The sequence below is a fragment of the Ambystoma mexicanum genome, chromosome 7p (assembly GCF_040938575.1).
Source record: "Ambystoma mexicanum isolate Mex_15411 chromosome 7p, UKY_AmexF1_1, whole genome shotgun sequence".
NCBI lineage: Eukaryota > Metazoa > Chordata > Amphibia > Caudata > Ambystomatidae > Ambystoma > Ambystoma mexicanum.
The window spans coordinates 42,756,934-42,782,949 of NC_090939.1; the positions used below are offsets into that span (position 1 = coordinate 42,756,934).

The 26,016-nt window shown below is 45.6% G+C and overlaps 1 protein-coding gene across 5 annotated transcripts in view; it reads right to left on the reverse strand.

Moving 5' to 3' along the window:
* The window catches only part of LOC138525661 (T-cell surface antigen CD2-like), a 651,206-nt gene that overhangs the window by 111,668 nt on the left and 513,522 nt on the right, over positions 1 to 26,016 (reverse strand). Inside the window, exon 1 of one of the 5 annotated variants that reach the window (XM_069635726.1) lies at positions 3,836 to 4,488. The exons of 3 other annotated variants lie outside the window; for them this stretch is intronic. Coding sequence is in view for 1 of the 2 variants with exons in the window: in XM_069635728.1 (XP_069491829.1) it covers positions 8,062 to 8,399 (338 nt within the window). In the remaining variant the exon portion in view is untranslated. Of the gene's footprint in view, positions 1 to 3,835; positions 4,489 to 5,247; positions 8,400 to 26,016 lie in introns of those variants that run through there. One more of the 5 variants, XM_069635728.1, reaches the window with a different exon arrangement.

Below are 26,016 nucleotides of genomic sequence, written 5' to 3' on the forward strand. Positions count from 1 at the left end.
AGTTCGTCACTTGATGAATGGCAACTAGGGGCACTGTTTGAGTTCCTTGATGATATCCCGGATGTCCAAGGGGCTTTCCAATCCCATTGCCGTCGTCATTTAAAGGATTTTGAGGGATAAACAGCCAAGATTCAGATACTTTCCGTTCAACTATCATTAAACAGGAATGGAGGTCCTCAAAGTTTTGACATGTCCCAAGGCCCTGCAACAACTGATCCTTATAGACAGGCCAGTTAGGGAGATCCTTAGGAAAATATGTACCACCACTGGAGCTTTCTGGCATTATATTAATTTGCTGTCCACTAGGAGACACAGGTGGTTGGGACAGTTCAGAGAAATGGGGCAGTACAGGAGAAAAACACTGTGAGGGAGAGACAGTGGCTCTGAGAACGTTGTTAATATCACTATTGAGATGTTTATTGCTCCATAGCAGCTCTGAAAGAAGACACTGTTCCTTTTGAAGCATCTCTCTTCTCTTAGCACTTAAGGCTAAAACCTCTGAAAAACGCTTGCCACTCCCTTGATATTCCTTCGATTGCAAAAGTGAGTAATATGCAAATTGGACTACCCCTTCAAGGAAGACTTCTTCCTTTGAGTTGGCGGGACCAATCAATTCGTAAACCACCTGGATACCATTCTTTAGGGTGGTTAGAATTAACCAGGGAGAGGGACACCAGCTTGTGTGCTTGAACTACAGCTATTGTAACTGAAGTGACGCCATTTTGTTTGTGGGAAAATCGTGGCGGGTACGTTGTGTAAGTTTCGATGTCAATGCAGATTTTTTTTATTGATCTAAACTGACCTCTATGGGGCACGTGCAGTTTCTACATGACACCAGGACATCAAAAAACACAACTGAAATGTGCAAACTTTAAGAGGATCTCGTGGGTACAGCCCAAATTACCCTGGGTGCTATGTTAGACCCTGGCATAGTGGAATATCTGGTGTGTCACTTGAAACACAATGATATACCCATTGATTTGGAAAACTGTGCTGAAAAATCACCAGTTGGTCCAATATGTTTGCAGAATTTTGTCTGGGTGGGCAGCTGACCTCTATCACTGGGTGCAGTTCATTGGCTATTGTAGGGCAAAAGAAACACAGAAACATTGTTACATGATGTGTGAGATGTATATAGGAGTAATGTTGAAAGAATTGGCAGATATAGCAATGGAAATTTAAAACACACAACATTTGAGCTGAAAAAGACAGAATAATATGTTCATGCTTACCTGAGACAGATACGTCGTTATGTTTAAATTATGGGCACTGGAGGGGGAGCGCATCAAACATTGATAGGAAGCGCTCAAATCATATTTTAAGAAAAATAGCAGGAAGGAAGCATATGTGTTGGGATGCACTTATAGCGTCACAGACAGGTAAAAAGGTTCAGGCTGAGAAAAACCCATTAGCCCAAAGAACAATGTGTAAAGGTTGAGTTTTGCGCCGTAGAAGGTTGTAGTTAGGTTTTGACACCCAGTAGATACCCACACATAGCGACACAGGAGGAGCAACACATTTATTGATGTTACATTTGCACAGGTCGTAGATAGGGCACCGTCATAGACCCTGTGTTTAGCTGTAGCATGTGAAGTTATGTTCTTTAGTGAGGTATGAAAGAGAGCTGGAGTGAGTGGAAGATGGAGTTAGAAAGGTATCGTGGTAAGAGTGAGGTCAGCGTTTCGACATCGCAGGAGTGCTACCATATTGGATTTTAAGGTCTAGTACACAAAGGGCCTCATGACGAGTTTGGCGGTCTGAAAATAAAGGTGCTGGTAGCAACGTACCGGCACCCTTTCCCGACCGCAAACTATAAGTATGCTTGTAGGGGCTTGAACTAGGTCAGGCCTGCCAGTAGTTTTGGCCCCTCCTGGCAGGCTTTTTACTGAAGCACTGGCACCGTTACAAATGGTGACGGTGCTTCAGGTTTCCCGTTCCTATGGAACTCATTTGGAATGGGAAATAACCTTACTGCCGCACCAGGGTGTCAGGCACTGGTAACAGTGTTATGAGGTTACCATTAACCTCGTAATGAGGGCCAATGTGTGAAATAAAGGCCTTGATGTGGAGCAGCAGATCTTTTTATCTTACTCTGAAGGCAAATCCTTTTTCGATCCCTCATGAAAGAAGCCGAGGTCAGACGCAATTTCGGTGCACAGATGCACACTAATTGTATCCAGGTGCAGAGCCTGAAAGATGTGGAAACGTTAGCTGTGGGGAGGGCCAATAGGAATCCGCCCTTCGAAGGACAAATTCATGAGAATAGGGCACAAGGTTTTGTGATGCCAATAAGCCAAGCGCCGATTAAGAGCACTACTGCCCTCACCCAAGGAGAGGTCACCCCATTTGAACTACAAGTAGACGCATAGCCAAAGCAAATAAATCCCTGAAATTCAGACTCAAGAGCGCTGGGGCTCTAAGGAAAAAAGGGGGGATCTGTGCCTGGAACGTTCTGTGATTCGGACAAGAAAGAAAAGAGGTGATGCAAGTAAATTCAGTACAAGGTCGGAAGGGCAGCTTGTGTGCGCCGCAGTGTCTGGTATAATGAGAAGGCCCATTGTCTTATCAAAGCAGAGTTGGCCTCACCAGTTTGTTTTGAATGTGTCTGGGTCGGAGCGGTGCACATCACGAACGGTCAGAATGTATTAGTGTATCTGTCGGCCAATCATATGCCAGGAGTCAATAGTGATGATGTAGTGGGTCGTGTGGAAAGAGGAATGGGTTTAGATGAGATGTTGGCAATCGGTCTAGGGAATAAAGGGGGGCATTAGCATGTTCGGGGGGCATAGTTCGGTTCTACGGGACCATCTGAGACCTTTTTGCATGTAATAAAACCTTGTTTTCCCTTGCAAAGCCGTGCGGTGGTTCATTAGCCTGTTGGAATATTTTAATCACAAAGGTTTTGGTTCAAGTCTTTCTTTACCTATAAATTAACACCCCAGTGGGAAAACTGCCACAGAACTCTGACCCTGCTGCATTAACTATAAATAATGGAATCTTACCCTCTTGCATTTACTGCGAATAACATGCTCTTGCCCCACTGAATTAACTGGGAATAATGACATTGTGCCGTGCTGCATGGACTGGGAATAATGAGATCATGCCCTCCTGCATTTACTGGGAATGGCGTGATATTGCCCTCCAGCTTTAAATGGAATAACAGCATTTTGCCCTGCTGCATTAGTTGGGAAGAATGAGGACTTGCCCTGCTTCATTAAATTGGCATAATTAGAAGTGCCCCCTTAATGGCCAGTTAAAGAGTTTGTAAATACTAACAAGTCTCGCAAATGTTTCTGGCTGAAAGTTTTATCAAATCCATCATTTGCCCCAGTGCAGGAATAAGATAAAGGGGCTCAGAGGCCAGCACATGACTCGCCCAGGCCCTGCTGCCTCAACCTGCAGACCCTTTCAGGAGAAGTCTGCTCCACTGCAGTAAGAATTAAGACTCACGCAGCTTTGCAGCTGCAAACTGGTATATAAGTCCTGGAATATACAGATATCTCTTTATTAGGGTGAATATGGTGATCAATGAACGCACAAGAGTCCATTATTCATTAAAAGGGCTTCTTACTGAATCACTATAAGACATGTTTAAGAATCAAAATTGTGGCTATTATGATGTTCCCATAATGCTCTTTGCTTTTATGCAAATTGATAGCATTGCGTTCCATGAAGAGACTATTGCTCAACCTGGCCAGGGCCACGCCCCTTGTCCCTGCCCCCTCCTTCCCACAGCCCCGCCCCTCCATAGAGGTGACTGTTCCCCAATGCATGTTTTCCATTTCCAGCACTGATTTGTCCCTCATTTATTTTCTCTCCACTGAACCCCCTTTACCTTGCAGCAGCAGCAGGAAGCACTTGTGTCTCGTTTCCCCCTCTTCAGGATGGAGCTCCGGGTCTTCATTCCACATGTGCAGAGTGTAACCCCCCGCCTGCTCCGCGGTGATGTGGGACAGCTCCAGGCTCCCGCCGGGGAGGACTCGGCAGTCGGGCATGAACCTGCACGGAGTGGAGATACTCAGGTCCGACCCCATAGCCACACTCCTGGAGCCTCTCCACTTCATCCACTGAAAGACACACCCCCGAGGGCAGAAAGGCCGGTCCGAGTCTGTGATCTGCAGTAGGGCCGGGCCCCCGGGGGCCACATATACAGCTGTGGCTCCATTACACTCCTCTTCTGCAGAGGAGGGACTTTCAGGAGACACAGAGAGGTAAAGAGAAGGAGAAACACATCAGACGTCACGTGATTACAATCCCTATCCCTGAAATGTGTCTGTCCTTGAGCAGCAGCAGAGGAAGACTTCAGGGCTGAACAGAGAATGTTATCATGAATAGCCCCAGGACTGCAGCCGCACACACATGTGCACACACGGCACTATTTACATGTCACTGGAAGGGCGCGGCGGGTAATGGGGGCGCTGAGAGGCTTAGGTACCCCATTGCCTGAGCAGCCACAGCTTCCCTCCCTGGCTCCCATCCATGCCTCTGTGCACTGAGGGCCAGCCTCTGAAAGATGCAATTATTAGCTTAATGCCTTGGGTGGCACAGCGCCCCCTGAGGCAGGAGGGTGTATGGAAAGGAAGGAAGCGCAAACAAGAGCGACTCTAGCACAACAATATCCCAAAATCATGAGCATCCATAGCATCATTCATTCATACATCAGTGCTACTTGGCATATACCTGTAATGCTCCCCCTTGAGGCCAGTGGTGGAAGTGCAGAAAAGGAACTAGTGGTACTCTGCAGCCAAGAAGCAAGGAGTGGCATAGCGAGAGCAGTGGGAGTGAGGTGGAGGAGGGGCTTAACCTATGGTTTGCCACCCTCATTCATACATCAGTGCTACCTAGCATATACCTGTAATGCTCCCCCTTGAGGCCAGTGGTGGAAGTGCAGAAAAGGAACTAGTGGTACTCTGCAGCCAAGAAGCAAGGAGTGGCATAGCGAGAGCAGTGGGAGTGAGGTGGAGGAGGGGCTTAACCTATGGTTTGCCACCCTCATTCATACATCAGTGCTACCTAGCATATACCTGTAATGCTCCCCCTTGAGGCCAGTGATGGAAGTGCAGAAAGAGAACTAGTTGTACTATACAGCCAAGAAGCCGGGAGTTGGATGGCTTGAGTGATGGGGGAGAGGTGGTGGAGCGTGAGGACAGGACGGGGCTTAACCTATGGTTTGACATCTTCATCTGACTCTTCTTGCATTGTGCATAGTAGACATTACCTGGAATAACACAAGCATTGACAAGCCAATAGTTTTGACATTTGTAGTTGTTTATTGCATTTTATATTTAGCATGGAGGGGCGGAGGAAGAATAACAGCACAGGGAGGAAAAAGGTACAACATGGGAGAATGAAGGGCAGCGCCGAGGTGTGAGGGAAGCAATGTGGGGGGAGGAATAAAAAATACATGGCAACAGAAGGCAGAATAAAAAATAAAAAAAAACAATACATGAAAGGTAGGCCAGCAACAGTACAACGGAACATTGTACAACATTTGAAGGAAAGATTGACAGCGCAAAGGAGGACGGAGTGACACCGCTTTGGTGGCAGTTGTCCTAGGTTGCAGTTTTGATCTTTATGTGATTTCTCATAAAGACGCCTGTATGTTATGAGTGGAACTGTACCTATCCAATGAACTACAACATGAAGATGTCCTCACAATTTATTTATTTAGCAATTTATATAGCACACCAAGCCCAAAGGCATCTAGGCGCTTTTCTTGACAGAAAACAAGCATAGTGAGTTGCAAAGGTTACAAGGTTGCAAGAGTGTTCTCGTCATTAATGCAGTCCAATATACTACTTAGTGATCATGACAAGTCCAGATATTCTAGTCATTAAATGCAGTACAATACAATCATGCAGTACAATACAACACTTTGTGATCGTGACAAGTCAAGTTACAAGTTACAGGTTACTATGGAGATAACGGTAGATACAATGGTTACATTGTTAGTCAGGAGCATCAAGGGGTAGGTTGTCGTCTGTGGAACAGAGTGCAGTTACAGTGTGTGGGATGAGCGTTGAGGTTATTTGAGTCATTCCTGAGTAAAGGAGCTGTGTTTTGAGGGGCTTGCGGAAGGTCCAATAGGGACTTTCAGGCCTTAATGTTACTGGTAGGTTGTTCCATTGCTTAGCAGCCACCACAGGGAAGCTACTGCCACCGGCGTTCTGAAGGTTGAATCATGGTATGGAGAGGCAATGTGGCACGTAGGCTGAGTGCGTGGGCCTGATGGGGTGATTGGGGGTGAATTTATCTGTGAGATATTTAGGTGCTAGCTTGTGTAGCCATTTGTGTGTCATGGCGAGTGTTTTAAATAGGATGCGCTCATGGATGGGTAGCCAGTGAGTGTTCCTTCTGGGCGCTGAGATGTGGCACTTTTTAGGTATATTCAGTGCTGCTCTCAGTGCGTTGTTTTGGATCACCTATAGTTTATTGATATTCTGGAGCTTGGTGCTCGCATACATAGCATTGCAATAGTCTAGTCTAGTCAATATGAGGGCTCTAGCTAGGGTAATGCAGCTGTCAGGTGATAAGAATGGTCTACAGGCATTAATGAGCTTAGATGTGTAAGCTGTGGCTGATGCAGTGACGTTAACTTGTCGAGTTAAGGTTAAGGTGGAGTCCAAGTAAAAACCGAGGGTTTTCACTTCTTTCGACAGCTTGATAGTGTTGCCATCTATGTTAAATGATTCAAAGGAGTTAGATAGTTTATTGAGACGGTGTTGGGATCCTATGAGGACGAGTTCCGTCTTATCATCGTTGAGGCACAACCCATGTATGGCCATCTAGGCCTGGATGGTTTGATAGATTTTGTTCAGAGATTCATAGCCAATGTCGTGGGAGGCGGTGATGAGTAAGAGGATTTGGGTGTCATCTGCATAATTAGTGTAGGTGACACCCCGTTTGTCAAGTCGGTCAGATAATTGCTTTGTGAATATGTTGTATAGAGTCGGGAAGACACACAAACCTTGAAGTACTCCATACGTGACCGGGGCAGGTACAGCCGCAGAGAGCGGTGAGAAAACTCTCATAGTGCTATTCGTTAGGAAGGATTGTATCCATTGGATAGCTTTGGGTCAGAAGTGGGCTGATGAACACTGCAGAGAGGTCTAACAAGAGGAGGAGAGCTAGGTTCCCATTATTTTTCAGCTCATCCATTTGTATTTTAAGGTCAAGTAGTGCTGTTCCCGTCCCGTGTCTTGGGCTAAAGCCAGATTGTGGAGTGTCGAGGAGATTATTAGTTTCCAGATGGTTTTGAATCTGCAGATAAGCTGCTCTATCCTCAATATTTAAGAGAAATGGTACTGTGGTTATGAGTCAGTAGTTGGTCAGTGTATTGGAGTCTAGTGTAGGTTTTTTAAGAGCAGAAGGACCTGAGCATCTTTGAGATTCGATGGGACAGTGCCACTTTCGGATGTGTTGATTAATCCAGTGATGTAGGCGGGCAGGTCAGATGCACAGTCTTTAATCAGTGAGGCTGGACAGATGTCACCCTGATATCTTGAGGGTTTGAGGCTGGCAATGATTTTTTCAGTTTCAATGTTAGAGATGGGTGAGAATTCGAATAGCACATCTAATTTGCAAGAGATGGGGCTAGGTATCGTTTGGGCAGGCTTGAGGCTGATGTTATTGGTTTCAATTTTAGTTTGTAGAAGTACCATTTTGTCAATTAGGGCTTTTTTGAATACCACCCAGTGGAGATATACATTATAGACCCGACTATTTGATGCCCATGTATACATTTTCATCTTCCCCTCTGCTCGGGACATACGCCCTACTAGTGCCTGTACATATGTTGTCCCCCGTGCAATTTGAATATATTTTGCCTCTATGTAATCTGTAACTGACTGTCAATACCCTGTATATAATTTTCTTTGCATGTAATCTGCAACCTGTAACTTAAACCTAGCATGTCCTGTACGCCTGCGCCCGGCTACCTTCGGGTTTGGTGCGCATTATAAGTGAATTAAACAAACAAACAAACAAAAACAAACAAACCGGAGCACCAGCTCGTGTCTTTGATGCAGATTTCTCGTGGTGTGACTGAGGACTCAAGTTCTCTCAGGATGGCGAAGAGTTCCTTGGACTCTGGTTTAGCGTTTGCGATTCTCTCGTTGTACGTGGCACTTTTAGTGTGAAGAATTGCCTGATTGTAGTTTTTTTAGGCTTTGGAAAAGCTCCTTTGTCACGTAACGTCGGGAATTCTTTCCGCTTGGATTCCGCTGCTCTTTTCATATTTCGCAGGGCTTTCAGGTTAGGTGTGTACCAAGTGTTGAGGTGGGCTAGTGGTTTAGCTTTACGTAGAGCAAGAGGAACTACTTTGTCAATAGCTGTTTGAAGAGTTTGATTGTAAAGGCCCACCAAGTCTGAAGAGTCTTCAGTTTGCAGGTTATAGATTGCTGTGATGGGGTGAAGCAGAGGGAGGATATTGTTTACTGTAAATCTACGTGAGTTTCTGAATGGTGCAGCGAGAGCCTGCGATGGAGTGGAATCAACTCCTGAGTTCTTAGCTATGTTAAAAGTGATTATTGATTTTTAAATGTTTTATTGGCATATTGGTAAAAGACATTCACGTTACAAAAGGTTCATTATGCAGCAGTACCAGTTTTAAATAATAAGCATCAAACAAACAAAAAACAAACAAACAAAACAAGCGATTCTCGTTACAGTCTTGGCATGTGAAACATGAGAACAAGTGGATGTCGCCTCATCCGGGGTGCCGTTCTTGCCCTTCTTGTGGGCAACCCCTCCAGTTCACGCATGGTGGGGGTGGGCACTTTGCCACCCAGGCGTGGGGGTAGTGCTCATCATGGTGTGCAGTTCGTTCATGGAAGCTTGTCGTCGGAAGGGTGAAACATTTCCCATACTATTGCTTTCCAGGCAGCCCATTTGTCACTACCATCCAGCTCTGCTCTGCTTATCACCTCCGCCCATACCTTCGTCTCAGCCTCCGTCCACCTCTTGAATTCCCTATGCCAATGTTGGTACCGTGACCCCCAGCCCTCTTCCATGATATTGCAATGGTTCTCTTGGCCAGGATGCATGTGAGGTCCATGAATTTATGCTCATGCTTATGTTTGCTATCCTGGGGTAAGCACCAAGCAGGCACTCTTTTGGTGACCACTCATACCGGGTGATGCCAGCAGCTCTACAGGCTTGTTCTATCCGCACCCAAAGATCCCTTGCCCGTTCGCAGCCCCAAAACATATGTATCATGTCTGTCTCCTCCCTACCGCACCATGGGCAAACCGAGCTGGCGCTCCTGTTGAAGGTGGCTATTCTGTGTGGGGTCATATAGGTGCGGTACAGCACGTTTAGTTGTATTAGTTTGAACCAATGGTTCTGTGAGACTGCTTTGGGGTAAATCAGTGCCCTCTCCCAATCCCGTTCTGTTAGTGTCATGCCCAGGTCTGCCTCCCATTGTTATTTCAATGCTGCACTCTTGGGGTTGGGCGTGGTTTGATCAAGACCTACAAGACCTAAAATCACTTAAAAGACAAGCGCTCAAAAAATGGCAATCAAGCCCCTCCGCCCCTTCACGCGATTCCTACCTAACGATTGTCAAACAATACAAAAATGCAATAGCCAAAGCAAAAGCAGCCACATACAATACTAGAATCGACAATGCCCAATCGCACTCAAAAGAGCTATTCGCCATCTTCAACGAGCTGGTCGTACCTCCCACATCCAAACATCAAACAGTGAAAGACGAGAAAAGGTGTAAAGACATCCAGAAAGCCATGCTTGACAAACTAGATTTACTCCAAAAGAAAATCAAAACCAACCTTGACAATCTACCCAAGCCCCCTCACAAAACACTAGCCACCCCGAACTCTAAACCTCCTACACAACACAATAGCAACCTTCCACCGCCATTCACCTTTAGAAAGGTAACCGCACCTGAGGTCTTAAACATTATGAAACAAATAAAACTATCACTCTGCAAAGGAGACATCTGTCCAGCAAACATAATCAAAGACTGCGCTGAGTCCCTAGCGCCGTTCATCGCAACCTTCATCAATGCATCATTTGCCACTGGCTCAGTTCCCTCCTCACTTAAAGAAGCCTGGGTTCGCCCACTGTTGAAAAAGCCCACACTAGATGCAGACTCCCCTAACAACTACAGGCCCATTACAACAGTGCTATTTCTGCTGAAAAGCCTGGATAAGGCTGCCTATCTACAGATACAAGCCTACCTCGAATCCCATAACATCCTAGGCAAGAGACAGTCTGGTTTTCGCCCACGCCACGGCACAGAGTCTGTGCTACTCGACCTGAAAAACCAACTCCTAAAAAATATGGATAAAGGCAAATGTGCCATCCTCTTACTCCTTGACCTTTTGGCTGCGTTTGACCTAGTCGACCACAAAACTCTAAAGACACACCTCACCAATAGAGCTCACTTCTCTACCGAAGCCACAACATGGATCTCATCCTTCCTGGGAGGCAGAGCTATTCGAGTCTACTCAGACCAAGCATCAGCCACCCCCTCCCCCATCAACTGCGGAGTACCACAAGGCTCCTGTACCTCCCCCACACTATATAACCTATTTACACTCCCTCTATTCAACGAAGAAGAATTCGGCATAACGTTCACCAATTATGCCGATGACACTCAAATTCTTCTCCCTCTAACTGGCGATTACAACCAAGATCTAAAGCCCTACAACACACATATGCCATCATCCAGGCCTGGATGGCAGCCAATGGCCTCTGTCTCAATGGAGACAAGACAGAGATCCTACTGGTGGGCCCCAAAAAATCCCTTAGCAAACTTGACGGCAAATATAGCACCTTCCTAATTGAGAACTCGGTCATCCCGGTCTCTTCTGCTGTAAAAACTCTGGGAGTCTATCTAGATTCCACCCTCTCCATGGATAGACATGTCAGCTACATCTCATCCTCAGCAGCCTTAACAACCAAAATAATTAATGCAGTAAAACCTCACCTATCCACTACAAACTGCCTCAACATAGCCAGGGCCACCATAGGTGCCAAATTGGACTATTGCAACGTCCTCCTATTAGGCACCTCTGCTAAAAACATTAATAGACTCCAAATCACACAGAATAACACCTTGAGAGCTGCCCTCAATATTGCGAAGAGGGAACATATCTCCCTAGCAAGACAAAATGCCCACTGGCTCCCAGTCACAGAGCGCATCCAGTTCAAGACCCTAACCATTACCCACAGATGCATATCCCATTCTGCCCCTAGCTACCTCACTGATCGGATACAACCAGTCCAAACAATCAGGCCCAAAAGGGACCTGTGCGCGAACCAACTCTTAGTCCCTAACTTCAACAGAGTTAAAGCTGGAGGTTCGAGCTTCAAAGTCCTAGCACCAAAAGCATGGAACTCCCTACCACCCAAACTGAGAGCGGAAACATCTCTCAGTGCCTTTAGAAAAGCTCTGAAAACCACCTTGTTTAGGTGAACTCTACTGCAATGCAAATAATTTCTGTATACTGCTATGCCAAACTGCACTGTCCCATGTAACCTTGTACCTTCAACCATGTCTGTAACCATGTCCACTGCCTTTCATGTTATTCGCCTGTGTTAAGTAAACCTTCTTGTAACAGCGCCACGATGCCCGTGGGCAGCTGTGCGCTCTAAAAATGCAAATAAATTAAAAAAAGAAAAATAACTCCACACAAACACTCACCTATGCATATCACTATTCTTACTCTCTGCTCTACACCATCACACAATTTGAGTGCAACTACACCCCTCGATCAATTCGGCCTAGCTGCTCACACGAACACTTCCTCATGGACACCTCATAATTCTAATAAAACGCAGCTATATCCCATGACAAACCGGCCTAGCTGCTCACATAAGTGTCCTACAGGCCAAACACAGCCAGAACCCACTCTAGATGTCCGCCCACCAGACTGCACACATTCAACTGATAACAAAACCACCACACCTAATGCCAGAATGCAGCTACCATCAGGCAATCACATCAGCTGCACACATAACTGGTGCACACATGCACCCTATGACACCTTACTCTTTCAACTGACCTGGACTACGGTCACCAAGGGCGTTCAACCTACCAGCGCTTTAAGGTCATACCAGTGATATATAGAGCGCTATATAAATGCTGAATAACATAACATAACCAACAGAGTAATATACAGAGAGACGTTTATTTAATTGGAAAGGTGCAGTGCCACTGACAACATACAGATGTCCTCAAAACCTGTTTTATTGGAGAGGTGCAGTGCCACTGACAGCATACAGATGTCCTCACAACTTATTTTATTGGAGAGGTTCAGTGCCACTGACAGCATACAGATGTCCTCACAACTTATTTTACTGGAGAGATGCAGTACCACTGACATCATACAGATGTCCTCACAACTTATTTTATTGGAGAGGTGCAGTACCACTGACCACATACAGATGTCCTCATGAGAAATTACATTGGCATTTTTTATGAGGACATCTGTATATTGTCAGTGGTACTGCAATGCCCCAAAAAATAAAATGAACAAGAACCAGGGAAACAGGAAATAGAAATTGAAACAGGTGGTGAACAGAAGAAGACATTTGTCAGTGGTAATGAACCTTGTTAGGCAGACTCCTGTGCAGTTCCTTTAGGGGGCACTACAGAAGATTAAGAATACATATATGAGCAATAAATCCCCTTTGGTATTAGTCTGTGCCACAAAGATTTAGTTGGTAGCTGTGGCTAAGCAGTCAGACTTATCTCAAGAGGGAGATGAGCAGTATTCAGGGTTTACACAATAGGGCTAATGTACTATGGTACAAGGAAACACTGACCAAAGCTTTGTATTAAAAAGAATATATATTTATTTTTCACACTTCTAGTTCAACACCTTAATCACAATTAATAAAGCAAGTTAAAATCAGTCAAGAAAAGTATACACAACTCCCTAGTTAAATTGTAGACAAGTTTGAGCAAGAGTGAAAACTGAGCAAAATGGCACAGTGAAAACCAAACACAAATGGCACTCTAGCAATTTCTCACAAGGGAGGGAAAGCGCAAGTTATACAGGAATATCTTCTTACACACCCTAGCAACACTTCCCAGAAGTTTGCGAACAGGTTTAGGCAAGGCAGAAGTTTAGCATAGAGAATACTTAAATGAAAACCAACCAAAATGGCACTTCACAAGTTAAAAAGTGGGAAGGAAGAAAGGTTCTTAGAAGAATGAGGTGCATCAACACAGTTCTCGTTGAGAAGCAATCTAGAGAAGGCAGTTCTAACAAATTCAGCCAGAGTCAATAGGCCTGTGCCAGAGTCAGTGGTACAGGACAAAGAGCCTAGGAGCAAAATGCTCTTGTAGCTGCAGTCAAGTCTTTGGTTAACGATTAGGAACGGTGGATGCAGGAGGTGAAAGACAATGTTAGACGATAGGGGCGGCCAACCTAACAGGTAGGTAAAGGATTTAAAACACCTTTAGCGCTACCACACGAAAAGGGAGGCCTGGCGGACCAAAGTACCTTAAAATGAAGAAGAGGCTCCTGCGGTGGCGGTTGTTCCCGGTAGTTCCTGCAGTTTGGGGGATCCAGCAGAGGAAGAGAGGCTCTCGTCGTGGAGGAAGGTTCGAGTTACTGCACTACCCAGGGAAGAAACCAGCCGCGATGCTGACCAACGAATAAAAAAGTAAGCTCCTTTAAATCGCGATTCGGGTGGATGGCTGCCTGGCTATCCGACCTCCAAGTGCTGGGCACTGGCGATTCGACCAAGGCAGGTCCGAGAAGGCGATTGGCAAACTGGTTAGCCCACCCAGCTCAAGGGAAGAAGGCTCTTTGAGATGGAGATCTCCTCTCGTCGTGTGGAGAAAAGTGGTGAAACTCTGCAGCAGGGCTTCACCGGTGGTTCAGTCATTGCAGATGTCTTTGGCTTCTCTCCTCTTCGATTCCGTAGTTCCAGTGGCGACGTCTTGCTCTTCCAGTCCTCAGGACCCTGCTTTTATGCAAAAAGATCCCCATTCATACAGCCTAGCTGTCACTCACACAGTGGAGGGGTCACCTTGGCGTGAGACCCTCCAGCCTATTAGGTTAAAGTGCGACATGAGTTGCTGCGGCAACCCTGTCCAGGGGTCCTACTCCCCCTCCCACACAATGGACCCACCCCACACTCAAGGGCGCCGAAAGGAGGGCTTCTTGGCAGAAGCCCACCAAAAGGACGAACAAAGGATCCCCGACCTGGGTTAGGAGTTTCCAGAAAGACACAAGAAAGAATTTATATCAAAGTTCTGGCAAACAAAACCTACCGGAGTAAAGGTAATATAAGAATAAACCGGCAGTATGTTAGAAGCTGTCAGTAAATGTGGTAGCCTCGCACAATGGGAAAATCCCATAGGAAAATGTTGACGGTCGAATATTTTCGGTAGTAACCACTGCCACCAGCCAGAAACTTTTGAGAGAGGGACTGTACGGTACCCTCTCGAAAATGAACACCAGGGAAAACTATTAACCCTTCCCAGTACCTCCATAGTAAGATGGGTTGTAGTGGTCTAGTTCATAACATTTGACTAGTAAAGACAATGGGGACTTTACATACCCTGGGAGACAGTGGTCAGTCCCAGGGTATGGAGTCTATGTTTGGACGTCACGACGACACCCCTATGTTACTGCACGGGGGTGCTTTGTAACACATGTGTAAAAAGATGGTTCTTATGAGGGTGAGATAACCCCATAGACATTAAACACAAAAAATAGCCTAGAACACACATAGCAAAAAATGCCTAAGAGTGGGGAAAAGAGTCACACTCTTAGCAGGAGAAAGAAACAAACCCTTCAAATCCAGCAAAGCTGCTGGGGGACTCTATAGATAAGGGAAATTAGCCATAGAATGAGAATTCTCCCTAACACATCTCCCCAATGAACTGCAGCTTACAGATGTCCTCACAACATAGTTTATTGGGAAGGGTGAGTACCACTGACAACATACAGATGTCCTTGTAAGAAATCACATTGAGATTGCAGAAATGCAGTACCACTGGCAACATACAGATGTCCTCATACGAAATCTGATATTACTCTTGAGGACATCTGTATGTTTTCAGTGGTACTGCACCTTCTCAAAAAATAATAGCTTGTATGGTAACAGTATCCAGAAAGGGAAACCTACATGCAGCCAAAAGGGACAAGGAAAGTGGCCTAAATGTAGCCCAATTCCCCCTGGCTGAGAATAGAATGATCCCTATGGAGGTGTGTCCCGCTCTGTGTTTCATGCTACGTGATAGCTGCTAGAGATGCTTACCTACTGGAGACTCTTCAGTCTAGCTGCTAGAGCTGCTAACCTACTGGAGACTCTTGAGTCTAGCAGATAGAGCTGTTAACCTATGGGAGACTCTTGAGTCTAGCTGCTAAAGCTGCTAACCCACTGGAGACTCTTCAGTCTAGCAGCTAGAGCTGCCAACCTACTGGAGACGCTTGAGTCTAGCAGCTAGAACTGCTAACCTACTGGAGTCTCTTGAGTCTAGCTGCTATAGCTGCTAGAGCTGCTAACCTACTGGACACCCTTGAGTCTAGCTGCTAGAGCCACTAACCTACTGGCGACTCTTGAGTCTAGCTGCTAGAGCTGCTAACCTACTGGAGACTCTTGAGTCTAGCTGCTTGTGTCTGTCCACCATGGCTGTTGTGGAGGAGGATCAATTCTACTCATAAGCTCTCCCAAAGCATGAAACACGTGCAGTGTGTTGCACTCTCTGTTTCATGTGTTCCGTGTGCTCCTGGTTCAAGCGCGGCATACCATGGAGTATATTGATAGCAGTAAGTAAGGAAAGAGTCAAGGGTTTAAGGACCCTCGTCCACTGCACACCACTGTATTGGAAACAGTTGAAATTTAAAAAAGATTTGTGAAGTAAAATCTCAGAGAAAAGGCTTTGATAAACACACAAATATTTTATTTATTCAAACTGGTGTCAATATTAGAGCTCTACGCGCTTCGGGATTTCCCCTTCCTCCGGAGCAAAAATGATGTCATCATTATAGAACCTTTTTATCTTCTTGATCTACAAAGTAAACAGAATATTTAAAAGAAACTAGTGATCTTGTAAATCTCTCAAACTGCAAATGTAATAAATCATAAAATACATGACCTCAGCATCCTCAGGGGTCCTTATTCACCTGGATTATGTTGCGAGCAAGAGCTCACTGTCTACTGAGTTCTTTGCATTGAAGCAAGTCTATTCTCAATTAGTTGTATACAGCAGAGTGTTAACTTCACACTGTAGAGAAAGAGATGCACAGGTTGGGCACAATTAGGATAGGAACTACACTCTGCAGCCAAAAAGACATATGTCTAAAGTCTATTCAGACAAAATTCAGATATAATCTATGGACGGCCTGATCTCCTATGTGGACAGTGAATGGTGAATAGTGGAGTGGTCGGCTAGAGGCAAGCACAACAAGGTGATGCTTCTGGTCTATGGACGGCCTGACCTCCTATGCAGACAGTGAATGGTGAATAGTGGATTGATCAGCTAGAAGCAAGCACAAGGTAATGCTTCTCGTCTATGGACGGCCTGATCTCCTATGCAGGCAGTGAATGGTGAATAGTGGATTGATCGGTTAGAGGCAATGTGGGATGTCTTAACCCACTAATCCAAGCCCTGCAACAGTACTGTGCATTGCTGGCAGCAGAAACATCAGAATGGCCACTGGAAAGCACGCTGCTCGCTCTAAATCATCCAAAAATGCGCAGTAAAAATCTGAAAGATAGGCCGCCATCCATATTTGCCTACCTTAGTGAGCACAGGAGATCACTGACCAAAACAACCATTGAGCTATCAACCAAGTAGCCTGAAACCACTTGGAAATAGCAATGCTGATTGCCAAAAGAAACACAGAGCTGTTGGGGATCCGTTTTCTTGATTGTCAAAAATGTGCTAAAATCATGGCTCATAAAGCACCTAAAAGATCCAACCTCTTTGTTGGGTGCTCCACATTACTCTACTGCAAGAATCCAAATCAATACAATATCAGCATGAATCCTATGGTATCAGAGCAAAATCCTATTTTAAAGAGGAGAACTAGTGTTTCAGAAGTTAAATATACCAAAGAAAGGAATTCCATCAAAATGCCATATAGAGCGCCACACATTGATTTAATGTGTAAAAAGACTTAATTTAAGATATGTTGCTTATTGCAAGTTTATACACATTTTTTTTACAAGGAACTATGTTGAAATTGACCAGAAGGTAATCTGATTTAGTTAAAACTTCAAGAGGCCTTCTGTCCCTGAGAACCCTTCACGCCTTTTCCCTGGACAAAGGAAGCCTCCTTTGCCCTTGGATAAGAGATTGACAAGCTGGTGTGAACAGGAACTGGGGAGTGGCAGCCTGGCCTGTTGCTCTCAGTCAAGACAATAGAGTATTTCAATTGAATAGAATACGCTAAATTCAGGTGTAACTGTCAACAACTGCTTTGGGAGAGACAGGACATGTGACCTCTGAGTCAGACAGCTTTAGGGGCGGAGACAAACCATTGTGGATTCAAGTAGGCCAGCAAATATATGTTTTATAAAATTGCGTATAACAAATTTTACCAAGCTGACAAAAATATGAAACTTTGGGATTCCTAAAATGAAAAATTCACCCACAATTTAAGATTAAGATGGATGCTGTGTGATGTTCTGAGACCAAACCCCGGAATTATTAATATCACAGCTGCAGTGTTGTTGCTATGAACATAAGAACTTACAGTAATATGCCCAGAGAGTATTTGCATGCATGTATCAAATTTGGAGCAGAATGAATATTGGGAAACCCACCAAAAGCGCGAAATGTTGTCATTTCTGAACCCAAGCTCGTAGGAACATGGGACTTGAGTGGAGACATGCCTTAATTAATCTGTGATGTGTATATGTATTATGAACAATTTTTGTATCTGGGAAATATGTTTTTGGGGTAAAATTGATTTTCTATGAAAAAGCAAAGGGGAGTGTTTTCACCTAAGCCATAAACATGACACCGGGTGACACGCTGCTCCTGTCTCAAATCAGGGGACAGGAAATTCTCTGACCTATCAGGATCCTTAGAGGGTTGGGCATTGTGGAATCAGCCTCCCCACCCCCTTTGGAAACACATAAATAGGAACTGCTGAGACCCAGATAGAACACTCTCTTTTTCCCACTATTCACCGATTCCTGTGAAGCACTCTGCCAGACTAGATCCAGACAATATCCAGACAGAGACTCTAGACTCCAGATCTAGATCCAGAGACCAGAATTCTAGAACCCAAACTCTAGAACCTTGAAGCAGAGAGGCCTAAACCAAAAGCTGAATCCTTTTCAGCAGGCTTCAGAAGCTTTTGCAAACCTGATTCTCACATTGAACAGCCGGGCTGAGCTGTATGCTTCTAGCTAAGAACCCTGCACTAGAACCGAGGTCCAGACCCAGAAAGCAGTGCTGTAATCCAAGACCCATCAGATCCAGTTCAAGAGGCCGCAGACCGCGTGCGTGCTGAACGCAGAACCCAGAGGACCTGAGACCGTCCGGTGGCGAGAGTGAAGACAAAACCCTTGACCAGATCTTTGACAAGGCGCATTCCATTCCAAAGCCTAGGAGTGAGTATCTAGTCTAGAACTGTCCATAACCAATCTCTTAGTTTAAAGTAATCCTCTTCCATCCATCTCAACCTGTCCAGAACTGCATTATAGAATCTTGTGTCCATCCTGTTGATTTCAAATCTGTAAAGTGCATCTGTCATTTTGAAATCTTGACTTTCTTTCTGCAAAATCTACCTTCACAAGAACCTCCGTTACTTTTGAACCTCACGTCCTAGAACCGAAATGTAACTGTCATTTTAAAGCTAAGATCCTAAGCTTTCCAAAATACACAACAGGACACTCCAATTCATTACGGTTATCCCGTAATCACGATTTACACACGCAGAAAAATTGCAGCGAATTGCAATTTGGCTCAATTTCATTCTCTGTTAAAATAGCTGTTTCTTGTTCTCAATTGCTGAAATTCGTTTTCAGTTTGATAATCAATCATGAATCATTGCTAGTGTTGACCTGAACCAATCTAAAGTAATTCTCACTAGTGCTGAATCTCCTTTAGTGAATTAAAATCAATTTAGTATATTTTCCCATCCATTGCAATCACATTCAAAAGTGTTTTGACCTGTGTTTTAAAATCATAACTATGTCTCTCCAGCTTGCTGGGGGGACTGGATTGAACTGCATTATTGATTGTATTTCTGAAAACTGTGTGCCCTCATTTCCATCTCTCCATATTGCATACTGGGGGTATTGAGTAGTCACAGGGGAAAAAGTGATTATCTTGTCTTTTGATTGAAACCATATCAAGTTATTTCTGGGTTGCATTCTTTCCCATAATTGCATTTCCTTGAATCATATAAGGTATTCTCTGCTACAGTATCCTTCATATTCATACTCCTAAGTGATTAAAGAGATTGTCAATTTTGTAATATTACCGCTTTTTGATTACCGTCCATATTCATAAGTGTGCTATTCCGATATTCTTTTGTTCATAAAAGTGTGATATATATATTGTTTAATACTTCAAATAAACCTTTTAATTTGCAAAACAAATCTACTTCTTGGCTCAGTGAGGTCAGGGGATTCAAAGAGAGGGGCGTTATATAAGGGTTCATCATCCAGATTTAAAGAACTTTGACATAAAAGTATATAAATAAGGGCTTCCGTTGGGCCTCCCATCCTAAGCATTAATTTAGTTGGATTGCTGGATTGAAGTCACTTACAGATTGGGGGCTCGGTAGCCAGGGATTCTGGATTAGCTCTACCACTTGTGCAGCTTAATACAGTGTGCTAACTGACAGGATACATAAATCCTGTTGGGCTACTATGCTGTTTTACGCTGTAAAAGCACCCCTCAAAAGGGAACGCTCTAAGGAAATGGTCTGTTTTGCAAAATAAAATAACAAACTTCTGTAAGTCAGGAAGGAAATCAATTTCCAGAATGGCGACATTGGTAGATATCAAGATAGCTAGAGAGCACATTTTACATAAGCTATTTGTGAGAGGTGAATGGACTGAGCAGGACCAAAATGTGTGGTTGCAGGCAATCACACGACAGGTCACTGCAACTGGGTTAGATATCTGGAAAGATCAGGGTCCCTTACACGTGGCCCTGAGTGATCTATATATGGCCCCTAAGGCCAAGGATGAGCACAACAAGATTGGCAGGATAGCGGCATATTTATATTTATATATGGGAGCCATACAGGATAAATGTGCTGAAGGCCAAGATCTGGCAAGTAGGCAAGTGATGGCATTAGAGAAGGCCCAATGTGATCTGGACTCTTCTGGGCAGAGGCTGCAGAGGAGCCAGGAGTCAGAAATGATAGTAGGCAGTATCTAGTTCAAATCAAAGGGGAGATGGGTGTCCTGCAACAGGAAAGGGCAGACCAGGATACCAGAATTCTGGCCTTTCAGAAGGAGTATCAAGAAGGTTTGGACTCCCTACTGCAGAGCCAGAAAAAGCTGGAGCAACAACTGGATTTCAATAGGGCATGCACAGGGCAGGTAGCCATCCTGCAAAGCCATCTAAATAGAGTGAAGGCAGAGAGCAATAAGCTGATTTTGAAAGACCTGGACACCCAGGCAGAGTTTGACGAAGAGCGCCAGAAAGCTGGTGCCCTTCAAAGGCAGAGGGATGACCTGGTGGCACAGAGGCAGGCTCTTGCTCAGGAAAGGGACACCTTAGGCTAGGAAGTCTGCCACTTAAAAGGCAAGCTGGAAGAAAATCACCTGGCCCTCCAGGGACTGGGTGACCTCCAAAAAGAGCATCACATCTTGTTAGAGCACACCAGGAGGGTGGAAGATGCTCTGGCAAGAAAGGAGCAGGCCAGTAGGGATGGGACTCAGGAGGTATCCCTTCTGCAGCAATGATTGGCCCAGTACTCCAGGACCAACCAGGAAGCACAGAGAGAAAATGAGGCTCTTTGTCAGCACAATGATAGGCTCCAGCAACAGGTAGCCATGCAGGAGAGACTGATAGAGTCTAGTAAGGCCTTGATTGAGGAACTGAAAGCACAGACTCTTGCAGTGCAACAGGGAGCAGGGGCTGATAGAGATGAGGTTCGCTGGGAAAGGGAATCATCTGAGCATAACTTCAGGAGCCCTAGTACCAGAGGCCTCCCTCTCTCCCAGTCCCTGGACTCTGCCACCCCCATGTCCCCTGGCGCACATGAGCCCAGGGCCACGGGGATGGCAGATTACTATCCAGTCAGAAGTATGGAGCTCATAGGCCAGTACGTCCCAGGAATGGATGGGCAGGCATCCGGGTATGGGCACCCAAGTACAGTGCAATTTAGTGGGGAACCCCGGGAGAGTAGGCCCACTAAGGGCATCCTGAAAACCTCTGCCCAGTTAGGTCAGTGGGGGGGTACCCATCAAATCCCGGGAGCAAGGAGGAATCAGAAGACTCCTCTGAGCTTCCCAGGACACAGGAGACTAGGTCCCCACATTCTGCCAGCCATTCCCAGGCTCGCAGAATCCGGGAAAACCTGGAAGATCAGACGGGCACCTCTGGGAGCAGTGCTTCTGAGTCAGAAGATGAATGGACCAGGGTTACCCGAACTAAGAAGGCCAATAAGGCAAAAAGGGCCTTGCTTAAGGACCCCTTAAAACAGATCAAAGCAATAAGGAGCGTCATCACTCCTTATCATAAGAACTCCAAGTATTCTGTTTGGGAACACTTGGAGATCTTTGAGCAAATGATGGAGACTTTCCATTTGAAAGACAGCAGTAGCTGCAAGCAGTATATAAAATGGACATTCTCCCCAGAATACTCCAGTTTCTTTGCGGGGCTGGAGGATCAAAATCATTCAAGTTGGTCCACCTACAGGGCGGCCATCTTAAAGCATTTCTCTGTTCATAGAAATCCCCAAGAGGCTCGCAAGGCAGCTGACAATTTACAATGTGGGGAGGATCAGGCCCCACAAGAATTTGTCAGGAGTTGAAGCGTGCCTTTGCGCAGACTACCAAAAGGGTGCGCACGGATAGCAAAGAATTTGTAAATATGTTTTTCCATGCCTTACCCAAATATTTCATGACCCAGCTAGTGAGAGATTTTCATGAGAAAAGGTCACTAGACTGGGTCATTGAACAGGACACCCGCATATATGAGGTGCAAAAGCCCATAGAAAATAAAAATAATGCCCAGAAAACCCCCAAACCGACCAGCACCCCTGCTGCTGCCAAGGTGGCAGAGGTAAAGGTTGCCCCCATTTTAGATTTGGAGATGGGGGCCTAAAAAAAACCTGCCTGCACAGAATAATTCTAAGCCCAGAAGGCCCTTGGGCCAGTCACAGACTGTGAGCCAATGAGGTAGTCCCACAAATGGGGTCCCTCACTCCCCTGACTAAGTAAGTCCCCTCTACAAGGGAAACCGACCCATTCTGGGTTATGTGTGGACTCCTCCAGCCCAAGGGGGGGGATCCAAACATGCACCTAACCCAGGGAACTTCCCTCCTAACTTCCCCCAGGAGGGCAGAAATTCACCAAATCCTGGGCAGAACTTTTTCCCCAGATATCCACAAAATGTCCAACCCCAAAATCATCCATCCTTCTTTCCCCACTTCCCTGAGCCCAGACCACCTAATCCGGGAGAGGGGAGGCCAAGGGTGGAGGTGTACCCAAATCTTCACATCCCCAGGTACTACCAGAGAAGGAGAGCTACCCTTCCCAGGATAAGCCCAGAGGAGAAAACAGAACCCCGTATCAGCCTGAGTGGGTTTCACAGTTAGAGCGCGAGGTCCAAAATATGGCACAGAATCTGGGTCGCATGCTGAGGGCTCAGAACTCTCAGATGGGCATGCCGGCACAGAATGTCCCAAACTCTGGACCTGGTGCTCCAGAACAATGATGGGGGGGGAAGATACTATGCCCCAGTCCAAGTACAGGGGCAGGGTACAATCTTGGCACTGGTGGACACTGGATCCCTAGCTACCCTTCTGTCCAAAAAGGCCTCTGATGAACTGAATTCAGGAAGGGGGGATAATTACCAAATTCTTCTCACCTTTCTTCCTGGACAACTTCAAAACTTTGAGGGGAAGGAAATTCCCATCGAGGGGACTGCGGATCTGGACATTAAAATTGGGTGACACAAGGTGAAACACCCGGTCATAGTAGTGACTCCAGAGGGCACCCCTTTTTTGCTCCTGAATGACCTCCTGAGAAGGTTGTCACCCCTAATAGACTGTGTAAACAAGCTCCTCTGGACCCAGACTAGCAGACCAATAAAATTAAAACAGAGTGTCAACCATATTAGTTTAAACGACACATGCCACATGGTTGAACAAAAATCTGACCAAGTAGATTTTCACTTCCAGAACAACCAAATTCCAGACGTGGCAGTAATAGCAGTAGGACAACAGACTGGTGATGGGGGGTCCTCTCTATTTCTGAAAATCAACCTTCCTTCCAGTTTAAGGTGGTATTCCACACTGGAAGGAAACACTCTGAAATTCTTCACCAATCCACAATCAGACATACCCTCTCCAATCGTCCAGAAAGATGTGAAATCAGTTTAGAGCCTGGCTGATGTTCAGCAAATTGGAGAGCAGTTGTTCATCCCTGTTCAGTTAAATGAAGAGAAGGACTCTGTTCTCGCCCGAGTGTGTGTGAACAACGGTAAGAGCTTCATCAGTGAAGCCATGTTCCGCCAACTCCCGAAAGATCCAGCCATTCCCACATTTAAACTGATAGACAAATGGGACATGTATTTGGAAGCACCCAATTCCAAACATCTCCTGCCAAGCAGGTGTATTCTGAAAATCTCTATAGGCAACAAGAGCTTAGTTCATAATTGTTGGGTCGTGCGAGACGTCACTGCCTCCTTTTACTTAGGCAGTGACATTCTCAATTGCTTTGCCATTAGTTTGGACCTAACAAACTTGAAGGCTTGGTCCCGATTAGTGGATAATCCCATGGGCTTTGATGATCCAGAGAAAGCATTTAGGTCAGCTGAACTGCCCACCTTATGCAGTTGAAATTCAGATTGGAGAGGAAGTCACCATCCCAGAAAGGACCCAAAAAATTCTCCCTGGAAGTGAAAGTTAAAAGAGGACAAAAATTGAAAAACCCTGATGCTTATATTCATCTAAATGCTTCTCTCCAACAGCAAGGGTTGGGGGTAAACCCAACACCATTAGTCAATATAGAACATGACACCATTCCAATAGAGGTGGATAACAGCGACTTAAAGAGTATCACTTTAGCCGCAGGCACCATTACTGGAATGGCGGTTGATGGCCGACATTTTTCCATTGATTTAGGCAATGAAGTGTTAGGACCAATCCCCAAGGACTGTTTTGACAGTGACAGGTATGACAACACAACACCAGACAGGATCTTTACCCGGCATGGGGGGAACTTCCTGGTGTACACTTCCTGCCCTTATGGCAAGGAAGATGTGACTTGTGACTTCAGGTCCATGAGGGCTGCCTTTCCCACCTGAAGCCACCAATCCAAATCAGCACTCTGACCAGGGACTTCTCCACCCAGCTGGAGGAGGCTGCTGAAATAGCGAAACCAGAAGTCTTTCCAGGCTTCAGGCAGATGTTTGAAGAGAGAGTCAACGTAGCGGATGCCTGTGAGACTCTGGAGCAGAAGCAAAAGTTGAAACAAGTTTTCTTGGATTTTCAAGATCTCTTTGCGGTGGACTCATATGACTGTGGTCGGACCGTCATCCACACAACAATTCCCACGGACCCTGGCATGACTCCGGTGTTGGTGAAGCAATATCGCTGGCCTCTTGCATCCATGGAGTCCCTTACTGAAATAATTAAGAACCTTGAGTCCCGTGGGATAATCCATCCAGTCCACAGCACCTTCAATAATCTGGTGCTGGGGATATTGAAGCCAAACGGCCAGTGGAGACTTTGCGCTGACCTTAGGTAGCTCAACAAACGGGTCCATACTTCCTGATGGCCTCTTCCCTACATCGACCAAGGGCAGGCCCAGATCCAGGGGTCACAGGTATTCACTGCAATAGACCTGACCAATGGATATTGGACTGTGCCTGTCAGTACGGAGGAGCAATACAAGCTGGCTTTTACCTTTGGGGGTCAGCAGTATACATGGACTCAGACTCCTTTCGGATACATCAACTCCGGCAATGAATTCAACATTTTCCTACACAAGGCCATGCCCGACCTGGGCGCAAGGGGTAACCTGGCTTATGTAGATGATGTCCTCATCAAAAGCTCAACTGTTGAGGGACACATAGCGGAGATCCGTTATGTTCTGACACAGTTGAGGGCCGCCGGAGCAAAACTTTCCTTTCAGAAAGCACAGTGGTGTAGAACCCGTGTTAATTTCTTGAAATTACTACAAGAAATTACTAATTTCTTGAATTAGCATGAGATTACTCCTCAGGGTCTCTGTCCCCAGGAAAAGAAAGTGGAAGCACTCCAGAAACTGAAGGACCCCACAACTCTCCGGGAACTAAGGAGCCTCTTTGGACTGACTAATTACAGCAGAAAGTTCACGGAGGGCTACGCAGAGATCACCAGACCCCTGATCCATCTCTTGAAGGGGGGGTCAACTGGGAATGGGGTCCAGAACAATCTGAGGCAGTAAGACAGCTCAAAAGAAGCCTCTCACAAGCGCCTTGCCTAGCCTATCCTGTCAGAAACAAGGAGTTTTTCTTGGAGACAGGGTTCTCTAATACATGCTTGATTGCAGTATTATACCAAAAGCATGACAAGGTCCATAAAGTAATCTGCTATGCGAGTAAAACTTTATCCGCTGTGGAGGAAAAATTCAACGACTGTGAGAAGGCACTCCTGGACATGGTGTGGGCATTGAAGAATGACTGCCCGTTTATCCAGGGGGAACACATCATAGTGGGGACTCCACACCAGCCTCTGCAACATCTCCAAAGGTACAGAATCTGGGCCGGAAATGTGAGTAATTCCCGAATTACTTCCTGGATTCTGTCAATGCAAGGCTTTCCTGTGGAGGACAGATATGGCCAAAACAAGAAGAGTCCCCTCGCGCAAGGTCTGGCTGGCTTGCATGATTGTGCCAGAGAAAACT